The sequence below is a fragment of the Oncorhynchus kisutch genome, linkage group LG1 (genome assembly GCF_002021735.2).
Source record: "Oncorhynchus kisutch isolate 150728-3 linkage group LG1, Okis_V2, whole genome shotgun sequence".
NCBI lineage: Eukaryota > Metazoa > Chordata > Actinopteri > Salmoniformes > Salmonidae > Oncorhynchus > Oncorhynchus kisutch.
The window spans coordinates 27384065-27400459 of NC_034174.2; the positions used below are offsets into that span (position 1 = coordinate 27384065).

General features: G+C 42.8%; 1 protein-coding gene across 1 annotated transcript; it reads right to left on the minus strand.

Annotated features, from left to right (window-relative positions):
- Positions 1 to 8408: 8408 nt before the first annotated feature.
- On the minus strand, positions 8409 to 10588 carry ora2 (olfactory receptor class A related 2). The gene is made up of 2 exons (XM_020505131.2): positions 10482 to 10588; positions 8409 to 10379 (listed from the first exon to the last, which is right to left on the minus strand). Exons 1-2 carry the CDS (start codon positions 10555 to 10557, stop codon positions 9421 to 9423), a joined length of 1035 nt encoding a protein of 344 aa, XP_020360720.2. The 5' UTR covers positions 10558 to 10588; the 3' UTR covers positions 8409 to 9420.
- Positions 10589 to 16395: the final 5807 nt, after the last annotated feature.

Genomic DNA, 16395 nt, shown 5'->3' on the forward strand with positions numbered 1-16395 from the left:
ATTCACCTGATGATAAAACAAGAGGTCCCTGGGTTGCAGGTTTTCCTGGTCAGGGGAACCCTGGGCAAGAACATTTGTAAACCCCTGAGATAAAGTACCTGTACCCTCCACAATGATTACTATGTATTCATATTAAAGTAATTGCTCCTGTGATTTAAAACACTTTCTATGAAGAATCCAAGCTCTATATCACTCATACTGGTCTGGTTCCACACTGTGTGTATACACTCTTTGAAAAAAGGGTTCCAGAAAGGTTATTTGGCTGTCCCCATAGGAGAACCCTTTTCGGTTCCAGGGAGAACCCTTTTTGGTTCCATGAAGAACCCTCTGTGAAAAGGGTCCTACATGGAACCAAAAAGAGTTATTCAAAGAGTTCTCTTATGGGGACAGCCGAAGAACTCTTTCAGGTTCTAGATAGCATATTTATAAGAGTGTATGTAACTGTAATATCACCACCCCCATGGGAGAAGCCTTATTTTTGTGCAGCTATGCCATCCTGACAAAATATTCCCATTCTTTACACAAAAGCACTTTTCCATTGGTTTTATCTGCGCTGAGCTCTGGGAAGATCAAGAGCCCTCTTCTGATTCTCAAAGAATCTCACTGGAGGAAAAATGTAATGGCCTAGACAGATTTTCCAGTTGAAGTCTACTAGTGCCTCATGTTGTAGCTCTTTCCTGCAGTCAAATAACCTAGTGGCCTCAAGGGTGGAATGTTATTAGTATTTTTCATAATTTCATAATTAATTAACATTATAAAAAATGTAAAAACGCTATAAATACAGTGTTTCTATGTCAAACATTTGTGTTATATTTCTGTCTTCTGTGATGTATATAAAGTCTAATGTTGGGATACAAACTCAGAATTGAATAGATTTCAACTCTATATTTAACACAGTACAGGTATCTTATTTTTTGTAAGCCCATAACCATGTGTGTAAGGTGTATACTTTCGTTTCAAAGTAGATTTGTTTATACTACCAAGAAACACTGTGTGACCCTGATTTATCCCACTGGGGTAAAAGGTTCAATGTTGGCAATAATTGTCTTGTTGTGCCAATGCATGGACATGACATGCAGCTCAGTGATCACATTTTTGTCTTTTAAGGGGATTTAGTTGAGAATCTGGGATTCTACTGTTTCTAAAAGGTCTGCCCTTCATGTACTTTTATTTTCTACTCATGTGCCATGTAAGCAATTCATTTAGCTTTAGGTGTGGTGGAGGATGGGAAAGAGAGAGCTCTGAGGATGTTGTTATGTCAGCACATGCCCTGCCCATGTTGTATAACTTTACAAGTTCTGCTCCAAGGCAGAGATAACCATCTATCACTGTAAGACCCTCTGAGCAACAAGTCAGTGTTGAGAAGATGTAGCCTACAGTCATAGTAAATGACCAGCCCTTGGGGGAAGGAGTCTCCCGGGGACCGGAGATGATGTCCACCAGTAAATTACTAAACTACAACACAATACTTCACTGGCAGGATTCAGGAGAAGCAGCACACCCCGAGATCGTGTTCCGTCTTGTCTACATTCCACAGTGGTCTATGGAGCTCCCATGTGGAAAATTCCACCTCTGTGGATTGAAAGAGAAGAAGGGGTGGCCAGGGGACCACATTAACACAACCTAGTACTGTATGTGATAACCTGTTTCTGTACAACTAGCCTCTATAACAGCTCTACTTGTGTTCAAGAGCATACTGTATTTTATGGCTATTTTTCTCAACAAATGTGTTGCCGTGGTGAAACACTGTGTTGCCTACATTTTGAACTTTTGACCGTGCTGTCAGGCTGTTGCTCTTATGTGTCATTGCCAAAAGAAAGATGAGGTGACATCCTAATCCGAAATCAACTAACCAGGGTCAGACTCAGTCCCTCAGGAGTTACAATCAACCCTCCCTCAGCTTCAGCCTTCAGCTCTTAACCACAATCATTAAATGAGATTAGAATATTGGAGCTAGGTTTTTGTATTCAGGGAGCACACAGCACAGCCATGGTTTCCCCCAAGGGAGACCTTGGTGGTTGAAGATATCCCTCTAGTGGTGTGGGGGCTGTGCTTTGGCAAAGTGGGTGGGGTTATATCCTTCCTGTTTGGCCCTGTCCGGGGGTGTCCTCGGATGGGGCCACAGTGTCTCCTGACCCCTCCTGTCTCAGCCTCCAGTATTTATGCTGCAGTAGTTTATGTGTCGGGGGGCTGGGGTCAGTTTGTTATATCTGGAGTACTTCTCCTGTCCTATTCGGTGTCCTGTGTGAATCTAAGTGTGCGTTCTCTAATTCTCTCCTTCTCTCTTTCTTTCTCTCTCTCGGAGGACCTGAGCCCTAGGACCATGCCCCAGGACTACCTGACATGATGACTCCTTGCTGTCCCCAGTCCACCTGGCCATGCTGCTGTTCCAGTTTCAACTGACCTGAGCCCTAGGACCATGCCCCAGGACTACCTGACATGATGACTCCTTGCTGTCCCCAGTCTACCTGGCCATGCTGCTGCTCCAGTTTCAACTTCCACCTGACTGTGCTGCTGCTCTAGTTTCAACTGTTCTGCCTTATTATTATTCGACCATGCTGGTCATTTATGAACATTGAACATCTTGACCATGTTCTGTTATAATCTCCACCCGGCACAGCCAGAAGAGGACTGGCCACCCCACATAGCCTGGTTCCTCTCTAGGTTTCTTCCTAGGTATTGGCCTTTCTAGGGAGTTTTTCCTAGCCACCGTGCTTCTCCACCTGCATTGCTTGCTGTTTGGGGTTTTAGGCTGGGTTTCTGTACAGCACTTTGAGATATCAGCTGATGTACGAAGGGCTATATAAATAAATTTGATTTGATTTGATTTGATTTGACTGGATTGGCTCATTGGTTTTCATCAGAGGAATTAATCTTTGCAAACTGACAGCCTAATGTATATAGATCAGCTTCTAGATAATGATGGATTTCACTTCACGTTTCCAAATAATTGACGACAATGGAACTGACGCAGCAAATGAAAGTATATTTTCCTGCCAAATCAATTCACATGTTTTATGTGAGATGTGTTCATCTACACTAATACCAGCTTGGATTGTCACCAGTTGTCACAACGTGTCTTCTTGCCTCATTGGGTTCTGCTTTGCTTCCCCACCTCCTATTATGTCTTAGCTTGTACAATATTGGGCATTAAGCAATGTGTTGGCTACAGGTGAAACTCAAAGCTGCACTCTTTTCTCAAAGAAATATGGCAAAAGAAATTGATGAACATAATTATAGAACACTACTTAATTATGCAGTTTTAAAAAATCGTAAGAAAAAAACGCATGTTTTTATTGATTGTAGAAATTATTCTGAAAAGGTATGGAATAGAGTTAAGGGCTTACTTGGTACATCTATTTCAACATGTCCATCTAGTGTGGATGTTGACTGGAGGACAATAACAAAACTGGCTGATATTGCCAATCATTTTGCTGATATTTTTACAAAGAAAATGAATTAGAGCGATAATGTAATCACCCATTCTTCCAAACAATCTATTGTCCAATGGATTGATGATCATATGATGAGCAAAAAAAACAGCTAATTTAGTCTACAAATTGTGTCAGTAGAGGAGTTGTTAAACCTATTGAAGTCATTACCCGATGGTAAATCTACAAGTTACGATCTTATGGAAATGTTTTACTTCGCTATGCTGCTCCCCAGATTGCAGCTCCACTGAAATACATATTTAATTGGTCACTGGCAAAGGGGACATTTGCAAATGTATGGAAGCATGCTAAACTGTGTCCGATCATGAAAGACAACAAAGAACCCATTACTCCTGCCAATAGTCGACCAATTAGTCTGCTCCCTTTCCTCAGTAAGATGTTGGAGGGTATTGTGAGTAGACAAATATGGGAGTTCATGGGGAAAAAATGATCTGATTACAGCCAATCAGCATGCTTATCACAAAACAATTCCACCACCACTGCATTCGTTGACATGACTGACTAGTGGCTCAATGCAATGGATAATGGTAGGTTTGTGGGTGTACTATTTTTAGATTTTAGTGCAGCATTTGATTTAGTGGATCATGAAATAATTTAATCAATATTCTTGCATTATGGGTTTAAGGAGGCAGCATTGAATTGGGTACAGTCATATCTAACTGACAGGAAACAGTCCACCTATGTCAATGGGTTGTTTTCTTCCCCTCATGCTTTAAACTGTGGAATACCGCAGGGCAGCTGCCTTGTGCCACTTCTTTACTTTAATATATACCAACAACCTTCCTTATGCATTATCTGAAACTCAAGCTAGTATATTTTCAGATGAAACTACAATTTATACAACAAGCCAATCGATTCAACAGGTACAGAAAGCTCTACAAGTAGATCTGCAAAATATCAGGGAGTCGGTTTGCCGGTACAAACTTGTTTTGAACACCTCGAAATTCAAGGTTATGTTGGTCTGTTCCACCAGGAAAAGGCCAACACAGCATGGGATACAGTTAAGTATGAGGGGAGTACAACTTGAGGAAGTGGCAGAAACCAAACTACTAGGGGTGCAGCTAGACAACTGCTAATCATGGACGTCTCAAATAACTAATCTATGTTAAATAAATAAAAAAACTGTATGCATGATCAGAAGGATAGCTAAATATTTACCAGAAAATATTCTTAAGCAAACAACCCAAGCATTAATTGGGAGTCAGGTGAACTACAGTTCTATGGTCTGGGGACATGCATCAGCAAGTGAACAAAGCAGCAAGGATTGTTTTAAAGGTGGAGATATGGTTCTTCTGTTGTAGTCATGCTCAATGCTCTTGGTTGGTCATCAATCAACAAGATAATTGAAAAAACCTGCTTATTTTATTTCACAATGTACACCATTTAAAATGGCCAAACTCTATTCACAACAGTATTCAGCTGGTAAGAGACAGACATTCAGTGAATACTAGGAATAGATTGTGCTCCATCTATGTGTTGTCCAGATAGAAAAGAGAAATAAGCTAAAGAACATTTCAATTTAGAGCAATAAAGAAATAATATATCTGAGAAAACCAGAAACCTTTTAATTAATAAATTCAAACAATTCTTTAGAACCATTTAAATATAATAAATTGGAATGTTGTGCGGGACTATGGTAGATGAAGTATTATTTATCTGGTCAATATGTCAGTGTATTATGTCTGTTTGTAACAGTGTGAAAATAATATGTGATAATGTGATTGTATTTTAATGTTTAAGGACTCTTGGAAGATTAGTCCAAATGAGGATTAAAAGAGATCTTAATACAATCAAATCAAATCTCCTGATTGAATGTGTTGCTGGGGAGATTGCAGCCAGCCTTGAATGTTGTGCAAGTCCAGACAAAGCAACACATATTTTACCTGAAAGTGTAGGCTGGGAGGAGACTCTAGCAGAGACTGTGGCTGTGGCTGGCCCCGGGCCCTCAGGGGGCTCCTGTAACTCCCCATACCCCTATCTACTATGTGGCCTGCTTCACCCAGGGGCTCCTCTGACATTTAATTTCCACAACTGGATCACAGTAATATGCTTTCATCAAATAGTTGTATAAACAAACAGTGTTCTACTGCTCATAGTGTGTCATTCTGCTCCTCTCAGAGTGTCAGGTTCTCTTTCCACTGAGTGCAACCTTTGTCTTCAAATGTGTACTCGAATCACAAACTTAAACATGTTTCAAGGCTGAACATGAAGACGTGTCAATCTCACTATTGTTTAAAGAATCCTGCATGAAAGACCACAATGCGTTATTCAGGACTCTAGAATAGTGCTGTGAATACATTTAAACATGGTATGAACACATTCATGTTGAAATGAGATCTGGTATCACAGAATTAAAAAGGTTCTCATTCAGGCAGGGAGTAGAATATACAGGTGCTACTCCTTTCCTGCACTGTAGAATTCCAGGCATGTTGAAACAGTGACCTCTCCCTGGAACTGGGATGTCGAAATAGCTGTTCTGTTCTGTTTAACATAAATTATACCTGTTTTATACATGAAGTCTTAATAACATATTGCCCTCACAACATGTGAACTGCAATATCTTAATCATAAATGTTATTCACAAGTAATGTCATAGCGTAACATCACTTATGGACTGTAAAATATATGGTGTTTTTCTTTTATCAAACACAACTGATTTTGCATTATTCTGGGGGCTAAATGTGACCATTAAAATACTGTTATTTTGCATACAGATTTCCTGCATTAATCTTCCTTTTTATCTCCATGTTTTCTTCCATAGTTGCAGTCACCCAGAAAGTGAGCAAATTCCTTGGCCAACGTGTCCAAACAGACTCCACTCTGGTGAGAATGTAGGATTGGGAGGAGGGGGAGGATTGGGAGGAGGGTATGTTGATGATATCCCACATTTCCATAGATTTTCTGCCAAAGAATGCACAACTCACATCTATAGATTGTTGTCAAGCATAGACAGCCAAAGACAAAGCTATTAAACATACTGCTGTGTTGACCTAGAATAATAATATAATAAAGCCAAAATGGTTCATCCATTTCAACAGTTATTGATTGTTTATACTTTGAGTATGATCATTTTTTATTATCATTTCTTATGCTGAATTGTGAAAATGGATGTAGAACAATACTGCTGAATAATGTTGGGTGTTTGTTGGTGGAATAGTTTTAGATTCTCAAGGGAGGGGATACATTCTGTTCTGTCATTCAGAATTTGGCCACAAGGGCTATATTAGGGTGTGGACCAGTATTAAAGGGATACTTCGGGATTTTGGCAATGAATACCATTGATACCATTTTCATGTAACTGTGTTCAATATTAAGGAAGTTAGAGGTAGATTCACAAGCCAATGCTAATTAGCGTTAGCGCAATGACTGGAAGACTACAGGGACAACTGTTCCCATAGACTGATAGTCATTGTGCTAACGCTAGTTAGCCGTTGCACTAACGTAAGACTCTGGAGAGGTAAATAAAGGACTTAATTGCAAAAATCCCGAAGTATCCCTTTAAGATAGAGGGGGCGAGGCATGCTCTTTTTGCTGCAATGCCATTGGTCCATGCTGTAAGCTAAAATGCCTCTATTTAGGGCAGGTGAAAAGACAATGAGGCTGACATCAGGCACTTCAGGAAAAGGATTGATCTGGACTACTTCGTTTAATTTACCTTTCAAAGGAAATTTACAGAAACTTTTCGAAGACATCGTCTTTACTTTTTGTTTACCTTCAATGATTACTCAGAAATTAAATCAAAAATATGTTTTATTTTGATGAAACTGTTGCTTGATGTTTGATATTTGTGTTTTGTTTTGTTTTTAGATATGGATCAAACGAGAACCAAGAGTTGAAAAGTCAATCTCCAGGAAGGTGAGTCAGATTGGAGACTTCCGGTATCGATGTTAAAACAGGGTATGCAGTGACCCAAACCTTCAACCATTTAATTGATAGGTAGCAGTCGTGATATTGAAATCTCATATTCTACTAGGTATTGCAAAAGTAAAAATCATTACATACAAAACAATGTGACTCTGGGCCACAGAAGCTTAAGCCCCACCTCTACCAATGTCTAACAGGGATAAGGCATTCACCAGGGCCTGGAACACACTGAAGGAATGGAACAGTACAGGAGCAGGTTGCATCTTGTGCAGAGAGAGGCTGGCACACCTACACAGAGGCCCACACACAATACACAGACACATGGAGTGAACTCTATGTAATTCTTCACTCCTCAGTTTTTCCTCAGTGTCTAATGTTCCATTTTGACTAATTTTGTGATTTGTTTTCTGACAAGGATCCAAGGAGTACTCTGCTTTGAATTGGGGCGAATGAAGGAAAAGACCCATAGGCTGACTGGAATTATCCATGCATTCTATCCTTCATTCCACCGGAGTCTGTGTCATGAACCAATCAGATTTCAGTGGTATGAAGAGTAAGAAACATGGAGTTTATCATCAAGAGAAAATATTTGGAGAGTTGGATTCTTTGCTCTGAATCTTGACTCAAATCAGTAACTTAGCAGGATTTTACCTGAATTTACAGACAAGATCTAGCCCTGTTCGGAAAATAGTTTGGACCATTGTACTGCAGACATAGTGTATGTTGCTACAGATTATGATACAGCATTATGACAGAAACATTTTTTATTTTACATAGATCAGTAAAAGCCTAACAGAGAGGTGCAAACATGAATAACGTGTTATTTATTTCCTGCATTAGATTTAAGGAATGTTTATGTTTATCGATTGGTGTATGACACAGTTGCAATCTCTACACGAACATGGTGGGCAAGGTCCGATTTTTGTTCATTAACATTAGACATTCATGGCAGTTTTGTGACCTGCCATACTCTACTGCTATAAATGCATCTAAAAAAACAAGTTGCATCCAACACACAAAATTAGAATATATGTGGCTAGGGTATACACAATTCAAAGCCCTTACAAAGAATACATCAAATGTTTGTAGTAATTGCAATTTGATCACTCATGACTCACTCTTTGTACATAAATCAAGGTTTTGAAGTTGTCATACAGACACCCCTAACCCCACCCCTCCGAGTCCATTTTACTCAGCCTTTGTATTCCGGAAGTGGAATATAACTACATGCAAATGGCAAATATCACCCCTAGCAAGTCAGTCAATCAAGGGTATAACAGCTCATGCAACTTAATCTAACATCTAATTTGATGGAAATGTCTACATTTATAATGTCAACCAATCATATACTATTATCTTAGTAGTCTCATCTTTATTATTTGACCTATAAATTAAAACCATCCTTTTCACATTTACATCAGATATTTATATTCAGAGTGAATCTTTCTTGTTCTAAAGAGAGTTGGTTTTCTCATGCGACTGTACCTGGGTCTCTGTGGGGCAATTAACTACCTTCATTAGCAGTGTGACGCTTCACAGATCTCATTCAAATCGTTAATAACAATGAAAGAGACTGCTGGAAGTCATTTGACAGCTATAGTGTGCTGTTAGTCATCCAGTTATAATGTTTCCATCCAATTAGGATGAAGGAGCATAATGAATGAACAAACAAAGCGATAACAGGACAAATATGGAATGATTAATATCATGGCAATTTCACTAATAGGACTTTGACAGAAAAGGCTCAAACACTACTTGTGATGCTCATTTTTAAATTTGTAGGCATGTTCTAGGCACATTTGTAGCAATATATTGGTTTCATGACCTTTGAGTTCCATCAATCCAAGCTTGCCACCAACTTTTCCACATAATAATCAAAACAGCTCAAACATGAGCTTTATACAGTATATTAAACAATATTAAACAGAAGAAAAGTTTTCTGAAAAAATGTGAGTACAAGAGGTCAAGATACTTTTGCCACGCCTTTAACAACGTACAATGTTAGGTCTATGTGTTTTCTACTCCATATTCTAATAGCAACATAATTAATTTATAAACAACATTCTTCATCTTTGTTACCATCTTACTACAATAAGTCCCTAACTCACACAGTAGATAGTGTAGTGACTTTGTCCTGAACGGGCCTCTCCTGCACCACACACCTCAGCCTGCTGTTCACCTTCCTGTTGGTGGCTATGATCACCAGGGGGCTGAGCGCTGCATACAGCGACGAGAAGAATATGCGCAGGTCTGAGATCAGTGAGGAGTTCATGGTCTTCCTCACTGTGAGGGTGTATACCCACAGTCCATTATCCACCCCATAGAGGACCACATACAGGGTCACCAAGGCCACTACAGCCTTAGCCGCCCGCTGCTCTGCCCCACCGCTGGCCCCAGAGCTGCTGCGGAGTCCCTTCACCTGCTGGCTGTAGCGGTACAGGAACAAAAGGATGACCAGACTGGCCAGGGTCATCATGCCCATAGGTACCACGTCCCTCCCTACCTGGACAGCCCCGTTCACCTGTTTGGACTGCATAGTAGGAAAGCGAACATAGCAGAATTGAACATTAATGCTGTGCTGCATGTTGACCGAGTCATTCCGGGAGCCCAGGGAGAAGGCTATGGCTGCCGAGCTCATGGAGGTATTGATGACCCAAAGGGTGAGGAAGATCACTGCCAGGTAGCGAGCCACCAGGACACGGATGGAGGCCCAGCGGGAGCCGGGAGTAGCGATGCTCAGGCACTGGTAGGCACTCAGCACAAAGGTGAGCCAGATGGAGAGGGAGCGAGACGTACGGTAGACAAAGATCACCCCCTGGCAGCCCGTATCCCCGAAGATGTTGACCAGGCGGAAGGTGGCCATGGTCTCCAGCAGACAGCGCACGCTTACCACCAGCAGGTTGGCACAGGCCAGGTGCAGCACAATGGCGTCAGCAGGAAGAAGCTGATGCTCCTGGTAGAGTGCCAGGAGAAATGCCACGATGACAGCAGTGTTTCCTGGAACTCCAACCACAGTGAGAGACAGGTACAGCATTCCCCGGACCACCTCCTCTGATTCCATGGCTGCATGGATGAAGGATATGAAAATATATGTCATAGGCCTATCAGTATTTGTCAATATATTCAATCATCTCAGAAGGCCATTGCATTCATCAGTTATCTTACCTGAGGGGTATGCTTTATGATGCAGTTGGAGTCTGTAGATCACAAGTCTGTTTGTAAAACAGACCAAGGTCCCCATGTCTAGTGAGTTTCCTCGTATTCTTATACTCCTAGAGTGGTTCAGTTGCCGTGGGGAGTGATCAGCATGGTCCACTGACTTTAGGCTGCTTTTCAGTCTCCCTCCAATTACCTGATATCAATACAGATGACTGCATATTTTCCAGCTGTGTCCATATGGCACCAACACATATGATTAGGACTGAGGACAGTCAGCCAGAATGGAAATATACTGTAGTATCTCAATGAGCTCAATGCATTCCCAGCCAGACCGGTCACTTTCAATACTCATGGACTAGATCTACTGCTCTATTTCTATGGTTCCTTTGAATTGCTTTCGGCTATGGTCCAGGTAAGGACTAACAACAAGGCTACAGTGCCCCCCTATGGAGAAAGATGTGACAAGATAGATACAGTGCCTTGCGAAAGTATTCGGCCCCCATGAACTTTGCGAACTTTTGCCACATTTCAGGCTTGAAACATAAAGATATAAAACTGTATTTTTTTGTGAAGAATCAACAACAAGTGGGACACAATCATGAAGTGGAACAACATTTATTGGATATTTCAAACTTTTTTAACAAATCAAAAACTGAAAAATTGGGCGTGCAAAATTATTCAGCCCCTTTAAGTTAATACTTTGTAGCACCACCTTTTGCTGCGATTACAGCTGTAAGTCGCTTGAGATATGTCTCTATCAGTTTTGCACATCGAGAGACAGAAATTTTTTCCCATTCCTCCTTGCAAAACAGCTCGAGCTCAGTGAGGTTGGATGGAGAGCATTTGTGAACAGCAGTTTTCAGTTCTTTCCACAGATTCTCGATTGGATTCAGGTCTGGACTTTGACTTGGCCATTCTAACACCTGGATATGTTTATTTTTGAACCATTCCATTGTAGATTTTGCTTTATGTTTTGGATCATTGTCTTGTTGGAAGACAAATCTCCGTCCCAGTCTCAGGTCTTTTGCAGACTTCATCAGGTTTTCTTCCAGAATGGTCCTGTATTTGGCTCCATCCATCTTCCCATCAATTTTAACCATCTTCCCTGTCCCTGCTGAAGAAAAGCAGGCCCAAACCATGATGCTGCCACCACCATGTTTGACAGTGGGGATGGTGTGTTCAGGGTGATGGGCTGTGTTGCTTTTACGCCAAACATAACGTTTTGCATTGTTGCCAAAAAGTTCAATTTTGGTTTCATCTGACCAGAGCACCTTCTTCCACATGTTTGGTGTGTCTCCCAGGTGGCTTGTGGCAAACTTTAAACGACACTTTTTATGGATAACTGTAAGAAATGGCTTTCTTCTTGCCACTCTTCCATAAAGGCCAGATTTGTGCAATATACGACTGATTGTTGTCCTATGGACAGAGTCTCCCACCTCAGCTGTAGATCTCTGCAGTTCATCCAGAGTGATCATGGGCCTCTTGGCTGCATCTCTGATCAGTCTTCTCCTTGTATGAGCTGAAAGTTTAGAGGGACGGCCAGGTCTTGGTAGATTTGCAGTGGTCTGATACTCCTTCCATTTCAATATTATCACTTGCACAGTGCTCCTTGGGATGTTTAAAGCTTGGGAAATCTTTTTGTATCCAAATCCAGCTTTAAACTTCTTCACAACAGTATCTCGGACCTGCCTGGTGTGTTCCTTGTTCTTCATGATGCTCTCTGTGCTTTTAACGGACCTCTGAGACTATCACAGTGCAGGTGCATTTATACGGAGACTTGATTACACACAGGTGGATTGTATTTATCATCATTAGTCATTTAGGTCAACATTGGATCATTCAGAGATCCTCACTGAACTTCTGGAGAGAGTTTGCTGCACTGAAAGTAAAGGGGCTGAATCATTTTGCACGCCCAATTTTTCAGTTTTTGATTTGTTAAAAAAGTTTGAAATATCCAATAAATGTCGTTCCACTTCATGATTGTGTCCCACTTGTTGTTGATTCTTCACAAAAAAATACAGTTTTATATCTTTATGTTTGAAGCCTGAAATGTTGCAAAAGGTCGCAAAGTTCAAGGGGGCCGAATACTTTCGCAAGGCACTGTAAGTGTATAATTTTTGCCATAGAGCCCCAGAGTGGAGGTGTAATAATACACACAAAACCTAGCGGTCAAACAGGGAAATGGATCCAATTGTTTTTCCACCATTCATTTTTCCCCATGGGGAATTTTTAGAAACACTGGCGTGACGTTTTGATAACCATGTCAATCTCTCTCGGTCAAAGTGTGTTTTATCAATTGTATTCGGGCTCTATTTACTCTGATTTAAAATTGCTAGCATCAAAGTAGACATCATGGAAGATGTTCACAGAATTGTCCAGAAATGTATAAATGTATTCATTACGAAATGTAGCTAACATTAGATAATTAATTCAGAGGTTCTTACCTTTGCCTCGATTTGGCAGTCTTGTCCAGATCATCATGGCATTTGTAGTTCTTTATGATAGACACATTAGTAGCTAATTAGAATTGAACTTGAGGCGTTAATTACAGGCAAATTTATTGATAAAAGTCCCCTTGTCCTAGAGGGATTTACACGGTTATCAATACATCACACCAGGGTAAGCCTACACAAAACACAGTCCTTCCTTTAATTGTTTCTAAAATCCCCTACGGGAAAAATGAATGGCAGAAAAACGATTGGAACCATTTCCTTGTTTGACCCCTGGGGTTTTATGGGTAATGACTCATACTGTGGTACTTACCTAGGAGTAAAATAGTTACACCAAACTGAGAAATCATGTGTAACGGCTTTCTTCCGTCGAAGGAGAGGACCAAAATGCAGCGTAGTTCGTGTTCAACATGTTTAATAAAAGACGATAACACTACACAAATACAAAATAACAAACATGGCAAAACCCGAAACAGTCCTATCTGTTGCAGAGAACACAAAGACAGGAAACAACCACCCACAAACCCCAACACAAAACAAGCTACCTAAATATGGTTCCCAATCAGAGACAATGACTAACACCTGCCTCTGATTGAGAACCATATCAGGCCATACATAGAAACGGACAAACTAGACACACAACATAGAATGCTCACGTCCTGACCAACTCTAAAACAAGGAAAACACAAAAGAACTATGGTCAGAACGTGACAGTAGACTCTGGCGGCTCCTTGCAGGCGGGAGACTCTGGCGGCTCCTTGCAGGCGGGAGACTCTGGCGGCTCCTTGCAGGCGGGAGACTCTGGCGGCTCCTTGCAGGCGGGAGACTCTGGCGGCTCCTTGCAGGCGGGAGCACCTGTAGGGCTGAGACGGAGAGACAGCTTGGAGCGGGGGGCTGCCACCGGAGGGCTGGTGCGTGAAGGTGGTACTGGATAGACCGGACCGTGCAGGCGCACTGGAGCTCTTGAGCACCGAGCCTGCCCAACCATACCTGGTTGCAGGTCGACCGGGAGCATTCCAGTGTGGAGAGGTGGAATAGCCCGCACTGGGCTGTGCAGGTGAACCGGGGACACCATGCGTAAGGCTGGTGCCATGTACGCCGGCCCAAGGAGACGCACTGGAGACCAGATGCGTAGAGCTGGCTTCATGGCACCTGGCTCGATGCCCACTCTAGCCCGGCCGATACGAGGAGCTGGTATGTACCGCACCGGCCTATGCACCCGCACTGGGGACACCGTGCGCTCCACAGCATAACATGGTGCCTGCCCGGTCTCTCTCGCCCTCAGCTAAGCACAGGAAGTTGGCGCAGGTCTCCTACCTGGCTTCGCCACAAGACATTTTTGGGGCTGACTCTCGGGCTTCCATCCGCACCGCTGTGCTGCCTCCTTATACCAGCACCTCTCCGCCTTCGCTGCCTCCAGCTCTTCTTTGGGGCGGCGATATTCTCCTGGCTGTGCCCAGGGTCCTTTTCCATCCAACTCGTCTGCCCATGTCCATTCCTCCTTGCGCTGCTCCTGCTGCCGCTGCCTGTCACCACGCTGCTTGGTCCTGTTGTGGTGGGTGGTTCTGTAACGGCTTTCTTCCATCGAAGGAGAGGAGGACCAAAATGCAGCATAGTTCGTTTTCAACATGTTTAATAAAAGACGATAACACTACACAAATACAAAATAACAAACGTGGCAAAACCCAAAACAGGAAGAGGTGCTGCTGCGCCTTCTTCACCACGCAGTGTGTGGGTGGACCAATTCAGTTTTTCCGTGATGTGTACGCCGAGGAACTTAAAACTTACTACCCTCTCCACTACTGTCCCGTCAATGTGGATAGGGGGGTGCTCCCTCTGCTGTTTCCTGAAGTCCACGATCATCTCCTTTGTTTTGTTGATGTTGAGTGTGAGGTTATTTTCCTGACACCACACTCCGAGGGCCCTCACCTCCTCCATGTAGGCCGCCTCGTCGTTGTTGGTAATCAAGCCTACCACTGTAGTGTCGTCTGCAAACTTGATGATTGAGTTGGAGGCATGCATGGCCACGCAGTCGTGGGTGAACAGAGAGAACAGGAGAGGGCTCAAAATGCACCCTTGTGGGGCCCCAGTGTTGAGGATCAGCAGGGTGGAGATGTTGTTACCTACCCTCACCCAGGTAACAGGGCGGGGTCGAGACCCAGGGTCTTGAGCTTGATGACGAGTCTGGAGGGTACTGTGGTGTTAAATGCTGAGCTGTAGTCGATGAACAGCATTCTCACATGGGTATTCCTCTTGTCCAGATGGGTTAGGGCAGTGTGCAGTGTGGTTGCAGTTGCGTCGTCTGTGGACCTATTGGGGCGGTAAGCAAATTGGAGTGGGTCTAGGGTGTCAGGTAGGGTGGAGGTGATATCGTCCTTGACTAGTCTCTCAAAGAACTTCATGATGACGGAAGTGAGTGCTACGGGGCAGTAGTCATTTAGCTCAGTTACCTTAGCTTTCTTGGGAACATGAACAATGGTGGCCCTCTTGAAGCATGTGGGAACAGCAGACTGGGATAAGGATTGATTGAATATATCCGTAAACACACAAGCCAGCTGGTCTGCGCATGCTCCAGGCGTCTGGGGATGCCGTCTGGGCCTGCAGCCTTGCGAGGGTTAACACATTTAAATGTTTTACTCATGTCAGCTGCAGTGAATGAGAGACCGCAGGTTTTGGTAGCGGGCCTTGTCAGTGGCACTGTATTGTCCTCAAAGCGAGCAAAGAAGTTTTTTAGTCTGTCTGGGAGCAAGACACCCTGGTCCGCGACAGGGCTGGTTTTCCTTTTGTAATCCGTGATTGACTGTAAACCCTGCCACATACATCTTGTGTCTGAGCCGTTGAATTGCGACTCTACTTTGTCTCTATACTGACGCTTAGCTTGTTTGATTGCCTTGTGGAGGGAATAGCTACACTGTTTGTATTCGGTCATGTTTCCTGTCACCTTGCCCTGGTTAAAAGCAGTGGTTGCGCTTTCAGTTTCGCGAGAATGCTGCCATCAATCCACGGTTTCTGATTTGGGAATGTTTTAATAGTTGCTGTAGGTATGACATCTCCGATGCACTTGCTAATAAACTCGCTCACCCAATCAGTGTATTCGTCAATGTTGTTTAACGCAATGCGGAACATATCCCAATCCACGTGATCGAAGCAATCTTTAAGCGTGGAATCTGATTGGTCGGACCAACATTGAACAGACCTGAACGCGGGAGCTTCCTGTTTTATTCTCTGTCTATAGGCAGGAGCAACAAAATGGAGTCGTGGTCAGCTTTTCCGAAAGGAGGGCGGGGGAGGGCCTTATATGCGTCGTTAGAATAAAGTTAGAATAACAATGATCCAGGGTTTTACCAGCCCTGGTTGCACAATCGATATGCTGATAGAATTTAGAGAGTCTTGTTTTCAGATTAGCCTTGTTAAAATCCCCAGCTACAATGAATGCAGCCTCAGGATATGTGGTTTCCAGTTTACATAGA

Excerpts from the sequence above, each read along its gene's own strand:
- ora2 (XM_020505131.2), bottom strand. The coding sequence starts at position 10,557 with ATGGGGACCTTGGTCTGTTTTACAAACAGACTTGTGATCTACAGACTC. Across the intron at positions 10,380-10,481 it reads TCATAAAGCATACCCCTCAG|CCATGGAATCAGAGGAGGTG; the intron begins GTAAGATAACTG and ends TCATCCATGCAG.